The sequence below is a fragment of the Zea mays genome, chromosome 10 (genome assembly GCF_902167145.1).
Source record: "Zea mays cultivar B73 chromosome 10, Zm-B73-REFERENCE-NAM-5.0, whole genome shotgun sequence".
In the NCBI taxonomy this organism is placed as follows: domain Eukaryota; kingdom Viridiplantae; phylum Streptophyta; class Magnoliopsida; order Poales; family Poaceae; genus Zea; species Zea mays.
In genome coordinates, this window is record NC_050105.1 from 4,131,542 (window position 1) to 4,149,568 (window position 18,027).

The following is an 18,027-nucleotide window of genomic DNA, read 5'->3' on the forward strand; positions in this document are numbered from 1 at the left end:
AGTGGGGACAAGCACAAGAGGATGAGGAAGGTGGTCTACTACGAGACCGACACTTCATCGACATCTACCTTCGGCTCCGACGCGGCGTCCGTCACTTCTAAACGCCAAGAGCGTAAGAAGTATAGTAAGATTCCCCTACGCTATCCTCGTGTTCCTAAACATACACCTCTACTTTCCGTCCCATTAGGTAAACCACCAACTTTTAATGGTGAAGATTATGCTATGTGGAGTAATTTAATGCGATTTCATCTAACCTCTCTCCACAAGAGTATATGGGATGTTGTTGAGTATGGTGTACAGGTACCATCTATAGGGGATGAGGACTATGACACGGACGAAGTGGCCCAAATCGAGCACTTCAACTCCCAAGCCGCAACCATCCTCCTTGCCTCCCTAAGCAAGGAGGAATACAACAAAGTACAAGGATTGAAGAACGCCAAGGAGATTTGGGACCTACTCAAGACGGCGCACGAGGGTGATGAACTCACCAAGATCACCAAGCGGGAAACGATCGAGGGGGAGCTCGGTCGCTTCCGTCTTCGCCAAGGGGAGGAGCCACAAGACATGTACAACCGGCTCAAGACCTTGGTGAACCAAGTGCGCAACCTCGGGAGTACAAAGTGGGATGACCACGAAGTGGTTAAGGTTATTCTAAGAGCTCTTATTTTCCTTAACCCCACACAAGTTCAATTAATTCGTGGTAATCCAAGATATCCACTAATGACCCCCGAGGAAGTCATCGGGAATTTTGTTAGTTTTGAATGCATGATTAAGGGCTCCAAGAAGATCAACGAGCTTGACGAGCCCTCCACATCCGAGGCGCAACCGGTGGCCTTTAAGGCAACGGAGGAGAAGAAGGAGGAGTCTACACCAAGTAGACAACCAATTGACGCCTCCAAGCTCGACAATGAGGAGATGGCCCTAATCATCAAAAGCTTTAGGCAAATCCTCAAGCAACGGAAGGGGAAGGACTACAAACCTCGTTCCAAGAAGGTTTGCTACAAGTGTGGTAAGCCCGGTCACTTTATTGCAAAATGTCCTATGTCTAGTGACAGTGACAGGGGCGACGACAAGAAGGGAAGAAGAAAGGAGAAGAAGAAGTATTACAAGAAGAAGGGCGGCGATGCCCATGTTTGTCGGGAGTGGGACTCCGACGAAAGCTCAAGCGACTCCTCCGACGACGAGGACGCCGCCAACATCGCCGTCACCAAAGGCCTTCTCTTCCCCAACGTCGGCCACAAGTGTCTCATGGCCAAGGACGGCAAAAAGAAGGTAAAATCAAGGTCCTCCACTAAATATGAAACATCTAGTGATGAGGATGATGATAAAAATGAGGAGGATAACTTGCGCATTCTCTTTGCTAACCTTAACATGGAACAAAAGGAAAAATTAAATGAACTAATTAGTGCCATCCATGAAAAGGATGATCTCTTGGACTCCCAAGAGGACTTCCTAATCAAGGAGAATAAGAAACATGTTAAGGTTAAAAATGCTTACGCTCTACAAGTTGAAAAATGTGAAAAACTGTCTAGTGAGCTAAGCACTTGCCGTGAGATGATTGACAACCTTAGAAATGAAAATGCTACTTTAAATGCTAAGGTTGATTCACATGTTTGTAATGTTTCAATTACCAATCTTAGAGATGATAACGTTGACTTGCTTGCTAAGATTGATGAATTGAATGCATCTCTTGCTAGCCTTAGATTAGAGAATGAAAATTTAATTGCTAAGGCTAAAGATTTTAATGTTTGCAATGCTACTATTTCCGACCTTAGAACTAAGAATGAAATGTTGCATGCTAAGGTTGTAGAACTTAAATCTTGCAAACCCTCTACATCTAATGTTGAGCATGTTTCTATTTGCACTAGATGTAGAGATATTAATGTTGATGCTATCCATGATCACCTAGCCTTAATTAAAAAACAAAATGATCATATAGCTAAACTAGATGCTAAAATTGCCGAGCACAACTTAGAAAATGAGAAATTTAAATTTGCTCGTAGCATGCTTTATAATGGGAGACGCCCTGGCATCAAGGATGGCATTGGCTTCCAAAGGGGAGACAATGTCAAACTTAATGCCCCTCCTAAGAACTTGTCTAACTTTGTTAAGGGCAAAGCTCCCATGCCTCAGGATAACGAGGGTTACATTTTATACCCTGCAGGCTATCCTGAGAGCAAAATTAGGAAGATTCATTCTAGGAAGTCTCACTCTGGCACTAACCATGCTTTCATGTATAAGTGTGAGACATCTAGTTCTAGGCAACCAACCCGTGCCAAGTTGCCTAAGAAGAAAATTCCTAATGCATCAAATGATCATGCCATTTCATTTAAAACTTTTGATGCATCTTATGTGCTTACTAGCAAATCCGACAAAGTAGTTGCCAAATTTGTTGGGGGCAAACACAAGCATTCCAAGACTTGTGTTTGGGTACCCAAAGTTCTTGTATCTAATGCCAAAGGACCCAAAACAATTTGGGTACCTAAAGTCAAGAACTAAATTTGTTTTGTAGGTTTATGCATCCGGGGGCTCAAGTTGGATACTCGACAGCGGGTGCACAAACCACATGACCGGGGAGAAAAGGATGTTCTCCTCATATGAGAAAAACAAAGATCCCCAACGAGCTATCACATTCGGGGATGGAAATCAAGGGTTGGTCAAAGGTTTGGGTAAAATTGCTATTTCACCTGACCATTCCATTTCCAATGTTTTTCTTGTTGATTCATTAGATTACAACTTGCTTTCTGTTTCCCAATTATGTCAAATGGGCTACAACTGTCTTTTTACTGATATAGGTGTCACTGTCTTTAGAAGAAGTGATGATTCAATAGCATTTAAGGGTGTGTTAGAAGGTCAGCTATACTTAGTAGATTTTGATAGAGCTGAGCTCGACACATGTTTAATTGCTAAGACTAACATGGGTTGGCTCTGGCACCGCCGACTAGCCCATGTTGGGATGAAGAATCTTCATAAGCTTCTAAAGGGAGAGCACATTTTAGGACTAACCAATGTTCATTTTGAGAAAGACAGGATTTGTAGCGCATGCCAAGCAGGGAAGCAAGTTGGCACTCATCATCCACACAAGAACATAATGACGACTGACAGGCCGCTAGAGCTCCTACACATGGATCTATTCGGCCCGATCGCTTACATAAGCATCGGCGGGAGTAAGTACTGTCTAGTTATTGTGGATGATTATTCTCGCTTCACTTGGGTATTCTTTTTACAGGAAAAATCTCAAACCCAAGAGCCCTTAAAGGGATTCTTGAGATGAGCTCAAAATGAGTTCGGCTTAAGGATCAAGAAAATAAGAAGCGACAATGGGACGGAGTTCAAGAACTCTCAAATTGAAAGCTTCCTTGAGGAGGAGGGCATCAAGCATGAGTTCTCTTCTCCCTACACGCCACAACAAAACGGTGTAGTGGAGAGGAAGAATCGAACTCTATTGGACATGGCAAGAACCATGCTTGATGAGTACAAGACACCGGACCGGTTTTGGGCCGAAGCAGTCAACACCGCCTGCTACGCCATCAACCGGTTATATCTTCACCGAATCCTCAAGAAGACATCATATGAACTCCTAACCGGTAAAAAGCCCAATATTTCATATTTTAGAGTTTTTGGTAGCAAATGCTTCATTCTTATTAAAAGAGGTAGAAAATCAAAATTTGCTCCTAAAACTGTAGAAGGCTTTTTACTTGGTTATGACTCAAACACAAGGGCATATAGGGTCTTTAACAAGTCCACTGGACTAGTTGAAGTCTCTTGTGACGTTGTGTTTGATGAAACTAACGGCTCTCAAGTAGAGCAAGTTGATCTTGATGAGATAGGTGAAGAACAGGCTCCATGCATCGCGCTAAGGAACATGTCCATCGGGGATGTGTGTCCTAAGGAATCCGAAGAGCCTCCAAGTACACAAGATCAACCATCCTCCTCCATGCAAGCATCTCCACCAACTCAAAATGAGGATGAGGCTCAAAATGATGAAGAGCAAAATCAAGAAGACGAGCCACCTCAAGATGATAGCAATGATCAAGGGGGAGATACAAATGATCAAGAAAAGGAGGATGAGGAAGAACCAAGACCGCCACACCCAAGAGTCCACCAAGCAATCCAACGAGATCACCCCGTCGACACCATCCTCGGCGACATTCATAAGGGGGTAACTACTCGATCTCGGGTTGCTCATTTTTGTGAACATTACTCTTTTGTTTCCTCCATTGAGCCACACAGGGTAGAGGAAGCTCTCCAAGATTCGGATTGGGTGGTGGCGATGCAAGAGGAGCTCAACAATTTCACGAGGAACGAGGTATGGCATTTAGTTCCACGTCCTAACCAAAATGTTGTAGGAACCAAATGGGTCTTCCGCAACAAGCAAGATGAGCATGGTGTGGTGACAAGGAACAAAGCTCGACTCGTGGCCAAAGGGTATTCACAAGTCGAAGGTTTGGATTTTGGTGAAACCTATGCACCCGTAGCTAGGCTTGAGTCAATTCGCATATTATTGGCCTATGCTACTTACCATGGCTTTAAGCTCTATCAAATGGACGTGAAAAGTGCCTTCCTCAACGGACCAATCAAGGAAGAGGTCTATGTTGAGCAACCTCCCGGCTTTGAAGACAGTAAGTACCCTAACCATGTCTATAGGCTCTCTAAGGCGCTTTATGGGCTCAAGCAAGCCCCAAGAGCATGGTATGAATGCCTAAGAGATTTCCTTATTGCTAATGGCTTCAAAGTTGGCAAGGCCGATCCTACACTCTTTACTAAAACTCTTGAAAATGACTTGTTTGTATGCCAAATTTATGTTGATGATATTATATTTGGGTCTACTAACGAGTCTACATGTGAAGAGTTTAGTAGGATCATGACACAGAAATTCGAGATGTCGATGATGGGGGAGTTGAAGTATTTTCTAGGATTCCAAGTCAAGCAACTCCAAGAGGGCACCTTCATTTGACAAACAAAGTACACTCAAGACATTCTAACCAAGTTTGGGATGAAGGATGCCAAACCCATCAAGACACCCATGGGAACTAATGGGCATCTCGACCTCGACACGGGAGGTAAGTCCGTGGATCAAAAGGTATACCGGTCAATGATTGGTTCATTGCTTTATTTATGTGCATCTCGACCGGACATTATGCTTTCCGTTTGCATGTGTGCAAGATTCCAATCCGACCCTAAGGAATCACACCTTACGGCCGTAAAACGAATCTTGAGATATTTGGCTTATACTCCTAAGTTTGGGCTTTGGTACCCTCGGGGATCCACATTTGATTTAATTGGTTATTCGGATGCCGATTGGGCGGGGTGCAAAATTAATAGGAAGAGCACATCAGGGACTTGCCAGTTCTTGGGAAGATCCTTGGTGTCTTGGGCTTCAAAGAAGCAAAATTCGGTCGCTCTTTCCACCGCCGAAGCCGAGTACATTGCCGCAGGACATTGTTGCGCGCAATTGCTTTGGATGAGGCAAACCCTGCGGGACTACGGTTACAAATTAACCAAAGTCCCTTTGCTATGTGATAATGAGAGTGCAATTAAAATGGCCGACAATCCCGTCGAGCATAGCCGCACTAAGCACATAGCCATTCGGTATCATTTTCTTAGGGATCACCAACAAAAGGGGGATATCGAGATTTCTTACATTAATACTAAAGATCAATTAGCCGATATCTTTACCAAGCCACTTGATGAACAATCTTTTACCAGACTTAGGCATGAGCTCAATATTCTTGATTCTAGAAATTTCTTTTGCTAAGCTTGCACACATAGCTCATTTGAATACCTTTGATCATATCTCTTCTATATGCTATGACTAATGTGTTTTCAAGTCTATTTCAAACCAAGTCATAGGTATATTGAAAGGGAATTAGAGTCTTCGGCGAAGACAAAGGCTTCCACTCCGTAACTCATGCTTCGCCATCACTCCGAGCAACTCTCTATTCCTTGGGGAGAAATGAGCATCAAAGAAAAGGACTTCATCCTTCGAGGAGAGAGTAAAAGCTCAAAAGCAAAAGGACCGGATTTCGTCTTTGGTATAATCTTAACTCATTTACTTATGACCAAAGGGGAAGAACTTACTTCGAGGGCTCTAATGATTCCGTTTTTGGCGATTCATGCCAAAAAGGGGGAGAAATGAGCCCAAAGCAAAAGGACCGCACCACCACCACCAAATTCAAAAACTTAGTGCTTTCCAAAAGTCTTTATCATTTAGTATCCTATTGTGTTCAAAAGGGGGAGAAAGTAGTATTTCAGAAATGGTATATCAAAACCCTCTTGAACACTAAGAGGTGGATCTCTTTTAGGGGGAGTTTTGTTTAGTCAAAGGAAAAGCATTTGAAATAGGGGGAGACAATTTCAAATCTTGAAAATGCTTTGCAAACTCTTATTCATGTACCTTTGACTATTTGCAAAAGATCTTTGAAATAGATTTACAAAAAGAATTTGCAAAAACAAAACATGTGGTGCAAACGTGGTCCAAAATGTTATATAAGAAAGAAACATTCCATGCATATCTTGTAAGTAGTTTTATTGGCTCAATTCCAAGTAACCTTTCACTTACATTATGCAAACTAGTTCAATTATGCACTTCTATATTTGCTTTGGTTTGTGTTGGCATCAATCACCAAAAAGGGGGAGATTGAAAGGGAATTAGGCTTACACCTAGTTCCTAAATAATTTTGGTGGTTGAATTGCCCAACACAAATATTGGACTGACTAGTTTGCTCTAGTGTATAAGTTATACAGGTGCAAAAGGTTCACATCTAGCCAATAAAAAGATCAAGTGTTGGATTCAATAAAGGAGCAAAGGGGCAACCGAGGGCACCCCTGGTCTGGCGCACCGGACTGTCCGGTGTGCCACCGGACAGTGCACAGTACCTGTCCGGTGCACCAGGGGACTCAGACTCAAACTCTTCGCCCTCGGGATTTCTCGGAAGACGGCGCGCTATAATTCACCGGACTGTCCGGTGTGCACCGGACATGTCCGGTGCGCCAACGAACCGCGGCCTCCGGAACTCGTCATCCTCGGGTTTTCACGACTGCCGCTCCGCTATAATTCACCGGACTGTCCGGTGTGCACCGGACTGTCCGGTGTGCACCGGACTGTCCGGTGTGCCAGCGGAGCAACGGCTCTCTGCGGCGCCAACGGCTCCCTGCGCAGCATTAAATGCGCGCGCAGCGCGCAGACGTCAGGGCTGCCCATACCGATGCACCGGACATCAAACAGTGCATGTCCGGTGTGCACCGGATACCCAGGCGGGCCCACAAGTCAGAAGCTCCAACGGCTAGAATCCAACGGCAGTGGTGACGTGGCAGGGGCACCGGACTGTCCGGTGTGCACCGGACTGTCCGGTGCGCCATCGAACAGAAGCCTCCAGCCAACGGTCAAGTTTGGTGGTTGGGGCTATAAATACCCCAACCACCCCACCATTCATAGTATCCAAGTTTTCCACTTCTCAACTACTACAAGAGCTCTAGGCATTCAATTCTAGACACATTCAAAGAGATCAAATCCTCTCCAATTCCACACAAAACTCTAGTGACTAGAGAGAGTGATTTGCCGTGTTCATTTGAGCTCTTGCGCTTGGATTGCTTCTTTTCTTTCTCACTTGTTCTTGAGATCACAACTCCATTGTAATCAAGGCAAGAGGCACCAATAGTGTGGTGGCCCTTGCGGGGAAGTTTGGTTCCCGGCTTTGATTAGAGAAGAGAAGCTCACTCGGTCCGAGGGACCGTTTGAGAGAGGGAAGGGTTGAAAGAGACCCGGCCTTTGTGGCCTCCTCAACGGGGAGTAGGTTTGAAAGAACCGAACCTCGGTAAAACAAATCTCCGTGTCTCATTTGCTTATTCGCTTGGGATTTGTTTTGCGCCCTCTCTTGCGGACTCATTTATTATTACTAACGCTAACCCCGGCTTGTAGTTGTGTTTATATTTGTAAATTTCAGTTTCGCCCTATTCACCCCCCCTCTAGGCGACTATCAACTTGTTGTTAACTGAAAACAGTAAAGTAAAAGCACCTTAAATGCATGTTTGGGGTGGTTATCCAATGCATGCTGTAAAAACACCTTAAATAACCAATATATATAAATAGGGAACCAAATGGAAGGAAAAAGCTGCCATGGTGAGGGCTAGTTTGAGAATGCTAGAACGACAAAGAGACTACGAGACCCCATAGTGAAGTTTCCTCAGGAACCCCCTAGTACAGTCTTTCCTCTCCTAGGATATCCCTCACCTCGCCTGCATGAGAACATACATGCAGCTTTGCTATCTAAATTGGCTACATGCAAAATAATCAATATAACATGCATGCACACTATTTGATCTCGCTGCCCATACAAAGATCAAAATTGGATGCAGATGTAGGGAGTATCTTATTCACCTGGATACATGAAACAAATTGTACATGAAACAAAATTGGATACAAGAAAAGTGGAGGCAAAGAGAAGGGCCTAGTTGTATTCACCTTGATTGCTTCTTTCCAGGTGCTTATACTTCTAGACATGATAATATTTGAAACTTCTTTGGATGGATTAAATAATTTATACGAACTCATACCAGTTATGATTCTCATTTTTGAATCCTTTGAACTTGAAAATGCCTCTACCTTGTACATGCTGACAATTTTTGAGTTATAAGGTCAATGACTATTTTGAACCTTGTATCTCCCAAAACGCCGCATGAAGTCACTGTTACTTTGGTTAGATTAAATGGTACTGTTCCAAACTGTTATCAAACTTAAGATTAATTGAAATGGAAACATGAACTGTTGTATAAAATGGCTCCTTGTAGCCCTTGCCCACCTCACTAAAATTTATGTTCATTGAACCCATAGGTTTATGGTATATCTTCATCAGCTACCAATTAATATCATCCTTAGTCTCAATAGTTACCAGACAATATCATTCTTGGTGACTTGGTCTTAGTTTGATTAGTGTAGTTGCTTATGATCCATGGATAAATTGTTGTGGTACAACTGCTAGAATATATACTGCATTACTGCTAGGTTGAATTTTTTTAGGACTGCAAAGGTCAGCCTCATGAAATATGCCAGTGTGAATTTGGTCTGACTATCTGTTCAACTGATTCTCTTGCAGAAGGAAGAAGTGGGTTTTGAGCATCAGGCTGCAATCATGCCTGATGTTCCTCCGCCAGAACAGGCAAGGATTTTTCTCTCTTTCCTTTGATATCTGTGGATGAAAAACAGATATCTAATAAGCAATCAAATGCAGCTCTCTTTCCTTTGATGTATCTCCTGCTATAGATCGACTTTGATTTGTGCAACCAAAAAAAGGTAGACAGACAGAGAGCTCGTTCTGCACTTTCTAAAAATTTCTTGCATTCTGTTTCTTCCAGATCTCCAAGATGGTAAAAGGGGTGAACCCATTTAAACACCCTTGACAGTTCCATTCCATATCTATGCTACTTCCTTGAAATTAGAGGACAATTAAGAGCATATATAGTTGGTTAGGAAGAAGAACATTTGCTGCAGATCACTTATGCACGGTGAACTAATACCAAGGAAGTAGCATAGAAAACAACTGGAGCAGAAAATAAAAATAAAACTTGCACTACATCCATTTAACTATAGAAGCACTTTGAGCCAAAGATGATGATAGGCTACCAAGAATGACATCATGCACATACCTGTCTTTGGCTAGACTGGTTTCGTGGGGGTGATCCACCAAGCGACGGGGGATGAGAGGAGCCTTCACTATAATTTGTTGTCCGCTTCTTCTCATTTAAAAAAACAAAGTGAGAAGCTAAACCAAATCCTGTTGTACCAATATATGAATGATTATATGATTATACAAATTAAATCTAAGAGAAAAGAAAAATATTATGTGATTGCTAACAATGACATAAGCGATTCAAAGTGCAGGATACATGAATTGATATATTCTGAAGAAACTCTTATATACAAAGCAGGGATAATAATTGGATCACACAAGCTGTTAAACATCGCAAAACACCACTATTGCATCAAAATAATAGATATTCGTACATTTATGCAGTATCAAAATTGAATCAAAACAAAAATAACAAAGGTTTAAAAGTAAAGATTCCATTGCTTTTGCATTATGTCAAAAACAAGCAAAGGCAGTCTGTCATGTTTCTTTGGCATTGTTCTAAAAGAAAAAGATAACACTAAATTGAGAAGAGCAGACTGAGAGCCCCCGGATTTGAGAAGAGCTCCCAGACCCAGCCCCATGTCGTCACACCGGGAGATCCACCACGGCTCAAAGCAACCTAGCAGCCGGAAACATAGACGTGGAGGTTAGATGGCCACGCACAGCCACAGGGCATAACATGGCCACACTTTGCAAGTTATAGGGAATAAACTCAATTATTGCTTGAACAGTGTAGTTTAGATTAATTAAACCAATAGAACACTTGCTTTTTTTGTTTAACTCTAGAATAATAGCAGTTTGACAATATGCGTGTCTAGGCGCCGCGGGTGATCGATCCAAGCAGTGATCGCCGATGTACCAGTGTTGTGCGTGTTCATGACAATGAACTGAAAGCGGGACTCAGAGTTCCTGGACCAATCAAGCACATTTTTGACAGAACCAGACCGCATAGGAGTGCAAGCCAAAAAAAAAACCCAACACAAACCCTCACCTCCTGACAACAAACAGCGACCCCTCGACGTCCTTCCAGCTCTGCACGAAACAAACCAATAACCAAAGAATCTGCCATGAGATGATGCTGGATCGGATAATGGTCCAGTAAATGGAGCATGAGGAAGGAAGAATCTATGGCTCACTTGACGTGCGCGGTAGTGTCCACCATGAGATCTTGTTGGATCAGATCGGGGGAAGGGAGAATCTGTTGCTCACCCACTGGTTGAGGTCGGTAGGAGCAGAGGATCATGTCACACGGGGGACCGGTGCTCCAAGGCCAGATGGTGGTCGGCGGAGAGCATTACAACGGGGAGCGAGGCAGTGAGGCGGATGGTTCATCAGGTTGGCGCTGGTGGTCATCGGAGCCCCCTCGCCTCCCGATAGGATGTCGCGTGCCTGCACGCGCGGGGCCGCCGCCAGGAGGGTTCGTGGCTAGGGCGGGGGTGGGGGTGGTTGGGCGAGAGGGAGACACGGGTGTCGCGGCGGGGACCGGTGCTCCAAGGCCAGATGGTGGTCGGCGGAGAGCACCACGACAGGGAGTGAGGCGGATGGTTAGGCCGCCGCCAGGAGGGTTCGAGGCTAGGGCGAGGGCGGGGGTGGTTGGGCGAGAGGGAGACACGGGTGTCGCGGCGGGGGCATCACGAGCGAGCTGTACTGATTCGCTATCTGGGCCGCACCAAACATCGCTGGAATATGGGCCACATGACGATTTTAGCCCACGACACCAGCATTGTTTGTGGTGCTTTCTTTACTAATGTGGTTAGTGCCATACCGGCTAGTGAAACAGGTAGAGAACGACTTATAAGCGTTGGTGCAGCCCCAAATGTCAACTTGTTTGTGACTCAATGGCGTTAGTAGAGAACAATTTAGGTAATGTAGATATTTGTTTTGCTTGGCGAGGAAATGGGCCTGCTGGGTTGCATGCGTTGGGACGGCGCGAGAGGGAAGGCAGGGCGCGAGAGGGAAGGCAGGGCGCGAGAGGGAGCAGAGCTGCGCCTTGGTGGGGCCCGCGGCGTGGGAGGCAGAACCGTGCACCATCCTGGGTGTGTACGTCTACACTATCGTCTTATATAGTAGTAGAGATATATAATCTGGTCCGTCCGTCCGTCCCTACGCACGCGGGCGCCGATGGATGGGCCTGGGCCTGGGCCTGAGCCTGAGCCTGAGCCTGGTGCTGGTGAAGTGAAGTGACGCATCCAGCGAATTCATGGCGCCGAGTACGTCCGTTCGGACAGTCACGCACACGTCCGTGCCGGCTGCGCAGTGGACCGGGAGAATCTCTCCGGACGCGAGCCGAGCCTGCCTGCCCTGCCTACTCGACCTCGTTTCGCAACAGGGAGAGACAGACGAAAAAGATGCTTGCTACCTGCTGCCTGCTGACATGTACCAGGAGTAGTGATATGCCCTGCCCTGGTTTTATTTATTTATTTATTTATTTATTTATTTATTAGTACTTCTCTCTCTGCTACTACTGCTAGTACTATATATATATGCGAGTACGTGTACGTGCATGGAGAGAGGTCGTATTGTATTTGTACGGCTCGCAACATGCTACAATCTGTGAGGCAAAACGAACTCAAACCAGCAGCCAGTGAAGCCAGCCAAGTCCTATAGGATCTAGAAAAAAGAAAATAAAAAGATGTATATTGCATAAGGGAAGGAAGGAAGGAAGGAAGAAAGAAAGCTGAACTGAACTGAACAGGAGGAGACGAGGAGGCCCTTATATATGTCGATCTACAGTCTGACGGTGGCCGGCCGTTAGAAGCAGAAACCTTGGCATTGCCGTCCCGTGCCGTGCGGTGCGTGCCCGGCGATCTCGGCCTCGTCCGGCCCTCGCCAGTCGCCCCTGTGGCCCGCGCCCGTGCTCGTGCTCGAGTCGAGGGAACGCATGGAACTTTTGCCTGCCGGATGTGATGTGGTGTGGTGCAGCTGCAGGCGCAGGTGCAGAGAGAGAGGGAGAGATGAGCAGGTGGCAGCAGCAGCTAGGAATTCGAGGTCGACGGGCCGGGGAGACAAGGGTCACATGGCGCCTGCCTCATGCAGCAGCAGCCGCAGCAGCAGCGGCGCTGCCCCTCTCTGCTCGCCGCGCGTGGCCCCCCGGCCCGCTCCCGCTCCACTCATGCTGTCATGCAACCCAAACAGCGGCCACAACCCACAACTCACTCACACACACACACCCACACCGCTTCTCTCTCTCACGTACACACACACTGTACACCCTACTGCTGCTAGTATAACGACATCTCTTGGAGTATTCGTTCTGTACCTGACTGGCTGGCTGGGTATAATACGTACGTACTCTGTAGTCTGTACTCACGTAGCAGTACGACTGTGTACCGTACGAGCGCCTCCACTCACATGCACGCTCAAGCTACTACTAACCCAACAAGCTCCTCGTCATCGGCGACGACACTCACACATCTCCGCTCCGGCCCCGTTCGTTCCCTTCTCCCTGCTAATAATAATAAAAATAAAAATAATAATAAAGCACTTCCTGACAAGGCCTCCCTATTTAAATCCCACCGGCCGGCCTCGCTCTTTCGCTCGCTGCCTCTAGCAGTCTCTTGCACAAGCACCCCAACCAGCCAGCCAGCCAGCCATTACTCGGAAGCTTGCTTGCTGCTGCTGGCTGCTGAAGGCGCAGCAGAGCTAGCAAAGGCTTTCCCATCCAAAGGCGGGGCGGGGGAGCGACTCTCTCAGGCAAAAATAAAAGCTTGGTAAGCAGTAAGCACCCGTCTCTGTACGTGTAGGCAGAGCTGAGTTGGGTCCGGCCGGCGCGCGTCTCTTCTTCCTCTTCCTCCTCCCGCCTCCCATCACGAACTCTTCTTCCTCCTCCACCTCCTCTGGACCACACCGCAGGGCGCAGGCGCAGGCGCTTGGATCGCAAGCGTCGCTCATGGCTTTCTGGCCGACGACAGGGATCTGCTTCTTCTCTCTCTGCATTCACTCTTCTCTGAGTGAGTGAGTGAGTGAGTGACTGAGTGAGTGGAGTGAGTGCGTGTATGTGTGTGCAAGGACGGTGTTTTACTGCGCGCCATTAAAGTCCTCTGTGTCTCTCACTCACGCGCGCGCGCTACTGAATGAGAGCCGTCTTCTCCGACACACACCCACTCCCCCCCACACCCCCACACACACACTCACACACACCGGCCGCCGGGAAATGTTGCTGCTGTTCGTGTTCTTCTCCCGCCGCTGATCCCAGCGTTTCCGAACCAGATGTGAAGCCGCTTGCTCTGCGATTGCTGGTTGCGGCGGGCTGCAGCGTTGTCTGAGGTGCGTGGTCAAGTCGAGGCGAAGATGAGCAAGGAGGACGTGCTCAAGGTGCAGGTGAGTTCGCTCCGCTCCGCTCTGCTTCTTCTTCTTTTCTTGCCGATCGACTCAACCAAGTGTGTGCATGCCTGTTCTCTGAACATTCGTTCTTTTTTCTTCTTCTTCTTTCTGTTGGATGGTTGGTTCATTCCCAGACTTGCGTGCTGAAAGTGAATATCCACTGCGATGGGTGCGAGAAGAAGGTCAAGAAGATCCTCCACAAGATCGATGGTAACAAACAAACATTCTTCTAAGTCAAATTGCTTCATTCTTTTTCTTTTCTTTTCTTTTTTAAAAAAGAAAGACCCCGAGCTTTGCTCTCTTGTGTTGTGCTCACACAGTTCACTGCGTTGGATCCTAGTAAATGCTTGGTTCTGTTCTGCTCAGATTTGCTGCTTCTGTGTTCTTCTATTCTGAAAAGCATTTGCCCCCTCCTAATCTTATCTTAAGTAGGAGTAGAAATGAAAAAGTGCTGCGCTGATCTGCAGGCGTGTACCAGAGCAGCATAGATGCGGAGCAGGGGAAGGTGACGGTGTCCGGCCTCATGGATCCGGCCACCGTCATCAAGAAGCTCAACAAGGCGGGCAAGCCGGCGCAGCTGTGGGGCGCCAAGCCTGGCGTGGTGAGCCAGCTCCAGAAGCTGCAGCTTGGCGGCGGCGGCGGTGGCGGCGGTGGCAAGGACAAGCAGCCCAAGGGTGGCGACGGCGGGGGCAAGGGTCAGCAGCCTAAGGGTGGCGACGGCGGCGGGAAGGGCCAGCAGACCAAGGGCGGCGGCGGCGGAGGAGGAGGAGGAGGCAAGGGCGGGAAAGATGCGAACATGGTGCTGCCGCAGCCGACACCACAGCAGATGCAGCAGCTGATGCAGATGAAGGGCATGAAGCTGCCTCCTGAGCTCCTCATGGGCATGGGCGGCAGCAAGATGCCGCCGTTCCCGTCGCCCGCGCCTGCACCCGGCCCGCCGCCGCCGGCGGCCAAGGACCCCAAGCCCGCCAAGTTCAGCTACCCCGAGGACGACGAGTTCGGGGACGAAGGCAGCGAGTTCGACGACGAGTTCGATGACTTCGACGATGAGGACGACTTCGAGGACGACGGCTTCGACGATGACGACCTGTACGGTGACCCCAAGATGATGGCGAAGCCCGTGGCCATGCCGCCGGCCGCCGGCAAGAAAGGCGGGAACGGTGGCAAGAAGGGCGGTGGCGGTGGGAACGAGATCCCCGTGCAGGTGAAGGGGAACGCGCACAACGGCGGCGGCAAGAAGGACTCGGGCGCGAAGCAGAACCAGGGAGGCGGGAAGAACGGCGGCGGCGGCGGCGGCTCGCAGGCGCCGCAGAACGGCAAGGGCGGCGGGAACGGGAACCAGCAGGGCAAGAAGGGCGGCGGCGGCGGCGGTGGTGGGCCGCCTGCCGGTTCTGGCGCCCCGATGATGGGCAGCATGGCAATGCCAGCGCCGCGGCCGCCGCTGCCGCAGCAGCAACAGCCGGGCCCGGGCATGATGATGAGGCCGCCGAACATGATGGGCGGCGCCGGTTTCCCCGGTGGTGGCATGGGGCCGGGCATGGGCCAGATGGGCGGCGCGCCGATGGGCCACCCTCACCACCCGCACCCGCACCCGCACCAGCACATGGGTGCGGGTGGCAATGGCATGCAGATGCAGCCTGGCGGTGGCGGTGGCGGTGCCGTGCATGGCATGCCAGCCGGCGCCATGCCGGGACATGCTGCTGGGTTCTACCAAGGCGGCGGTGGTGCAGCCGGCGGCGGCATGCCGTCCGGGCCAGAGATGCTGCAGGCGGCCGGGAACCCCATGGCCATGGCGGCGCAGCAGCAGCAGTACATGGCGATGATGCAGCAACAGCAGATGATGAATGGTCACGGCGCCGGCGGCGCCGGCGGGTACCCGGCGATGGGGTACGGGTACGGCCGGCCGGCGATGCAGTACCCACCGCCGCCGCCGTACTACTACCACCCGATGCCGCAGCGGCACCCGCACGACAACATGTTCAGCGACGAGAACCCCAACAGCTGCACGGTGATGTGATCATGTCCCTGTCATGCATGCGAGGAGGCAAAGGTCGCTGCGGCCTGTCGAAGCTTTTTCTCCTGCTGCCTGCTATTCTTCCGGAGGAGGGAGAGACCGATCATGGGTCAGCGTCACCATGGTTGGAACAAAGTCCCCGGATTGGATTGGATTGGATCTCAGTATACATGAGACATGCATGAGAAGCCCCCCCCTACCCCTTTTTTCTTCTTTTTTTTTCTTTTTCACTACTACTACTAGTATTTCTCTTTTTTTTCTAGCTTGTTTTTCACCTTTACTTTCTTTGGACAAAGAGGGGGAAAAAGAAGCAACTTCCTTGAAGGCGAAGGTAGGTATAGTAGTAATTATCAATAGTGGTGGGCATAAGACATGATGGTGGTGGTGGTTCATGGGGTTTATAGTAAGGAGTAGCTCAAGAAGGGTGGCTCTCATGGCTCCCCCCTTCTTGTTGCTCCACAATGTGATGATGGTATGGAGGTGGCATGGTAGAAAAGCTTGGTGAATCTCAATGTGCTTTCGAGTGCCGTGTCTGTCCCTAGTGGAATGGAATGTCTCTGGTGTCCCCCCGTTCATTTTTTTTAATCTTTATGGCTTTCTGCATGCTCATCGGATCACCAGATTAAAATTTAGAAGTTGAATTTTAGGTTAGACTTTGTATGTTCAAAGAGCACCCGATAAAAATCTAAGTGGTCATCTAAGCTTTACATAGAAAAAGACTTCGGGAGATTAACAATTAGCACAGACATCTGAGCTAAATTGACTAATTAGTCGTCAAACCAACAACTATTGGAAAAACTCTAACATATAAGTTAAGAGCATCTCCAAGTGCATACTTATTTTAATGAGTTATTTTTTAGGGAGCTCTCGACGATGCTTTTAACCAGTACTCTGTTTCGATTTTTTTCATTTATGTTTAAATATAGAATATGAAACCATTTATGTTTAAGTATAGAATATGAAACACATTCTTCTCGCTAGGTGGATGTGGATGTGCAGTTAGAGCCTATAACTACGGTTTAAATTCCTATTGTACATAATTTTAATATTTTTATTATTTAAATATGTGTAATAACGATGAAAACCCTGAAACCAGGAAAAGTAATGCTTTTACAAAAGTAGAGATAGAAAAAAGAACTCATTGACAGTGAAGCCAAGAACTACTAGCTGTTAGCCAACTAGCGGTGGATAGAAAGAAACTGTCGAAAAAGTCGCTCCTGCCAAACTATCTTTTCTACCGCTTTCCCTCTTTCTCTCTCCTAACCAGCTTGCCCCGGACTGCACGAGAAAGAAAGTCGGATAAGGGTTTGTTCGGTTATTTTCAATCCATATGTTTTGGAGGGAATTTATACGGATTGGAGGAGATTTTGACTTACTAGGGATTAAAACCTCTCGATCCCTCTCAATCTATATGGATTAGGGTAGAACCGAATAAGCCCTAAGAGGGTGAGAAAAATGTAGGTGTGGGCAGAGCTAAGATTGGCTCGTCGCGTAAAAACTTGTATTTTACGTAGTAATATAGAAGTTTAAGGCCGCGTTTGATTTGAGATACTAAAGATTAGTCTCTTCATTTAGTCTATAAATTGTCAAACAGTAAGACTAAAATAGAGACTAAACTGTTTTAGTCTCTAGCCTTTAGAGCATCTTCAAGAGACTCTTCATTTTTTGCTCTCTATTTGACTATATATTTACGTTTTCATAAATATTACACTATATATATAGCATCTCAGTGCAACAGACTATCTATCTAGTTTGGCTAGTCAGGTGGCTAGTCAAATTTAGCTAGTGAGAGAGATAATTTACAGAATCAGATAGCTTGCGAGTTAGATAGCTAGTCTGTTGGAGATTTAATTTACTATTGAGTAGCTAAAATTTAGCTTTAGCGAGTCTCTTGGAGATGCTCTTAAGCCTTATAAATAGAGACTAGCCTTTTTTAAGTTTTGCAATGCAGTTTAGCCGACTAATCATAAAGTAGTAGCGGTTATTTACTGTTAAGGGCATGTACAATCTCATTTAATATGTGGCTTCTTAAGATTATACCATGTAATTTTTTAGCCGTAT

At 47.4% G+C, this 18,027-nt stretch overlaps 1 protein-coding gene across 3 annotated transcripts; it reads left to right on the top strand.

The window, feature by feature from the left end:
- The first annotated feature begins 13,144 nt into the window (after nt 1-13,144).
- LOC100382282 (uncharacterized) lies at nt 13,145-16,551 on the top strand. 3 transcript variants are annotated; one of them, XM_008663922.3, is made up of 4 exons: nt 13,145-13,339; nt 13,839-13,949; nt 14,087-14,162; nt 14,420-16,551. In XM_008663922.3, the coding sequence occupies exons 2-4, from the start codon at nt 13,920-13,922 to the stop codon at nt 15,967-15,969; spliced, it is 1,656 nt and encodes a 551-aa protein (XP_008662144.1). In that variant the 5' UTR covers nt 13,145-13,339; nt 13,839-13,919; the 3' UTR covers nt 15,970-16,551. The 3 variants fall into 3 exon arrangements, with proteins under 3 accessions (XP_008662144.1, NP_001348580.1, XP_020400727.1); NM_001361651.1 differs by having other exon boundaries at nt 13,176-13,339; nt 13,839-13,943; nt 14,420-16,506; XM_020545138.1 differs by lacking the exon at nt 13,145-13,339 and adding an exon at nt 13,340-13,603.
- The last annotated feature ends 1,476 nt before the right edge of the window (nt 16,552-18,027 follow it).

Coding starts and splice junctions, on each gene's coding strand:
- LOC100382282 (XM_008663922.3), top strand. CDS start 13,920: ATGAGCAAGGAGGACGTGCTCAAGGTGCAG. Junction 13,950..14,086: donor AGGACGTGCTCAAGGTGCAG/GTGAGTTCGCTC, acceptor GTTCATTCCCAG/ACTTGCGTGCTGAAAGTGAA. Junction 14,163..14,419: donor GATCCTCCACAAGATCGATG/GTAACAAACAAA, acceptor GCTGATCTGCAG/GCGTGTACCAGAGCAGCATA.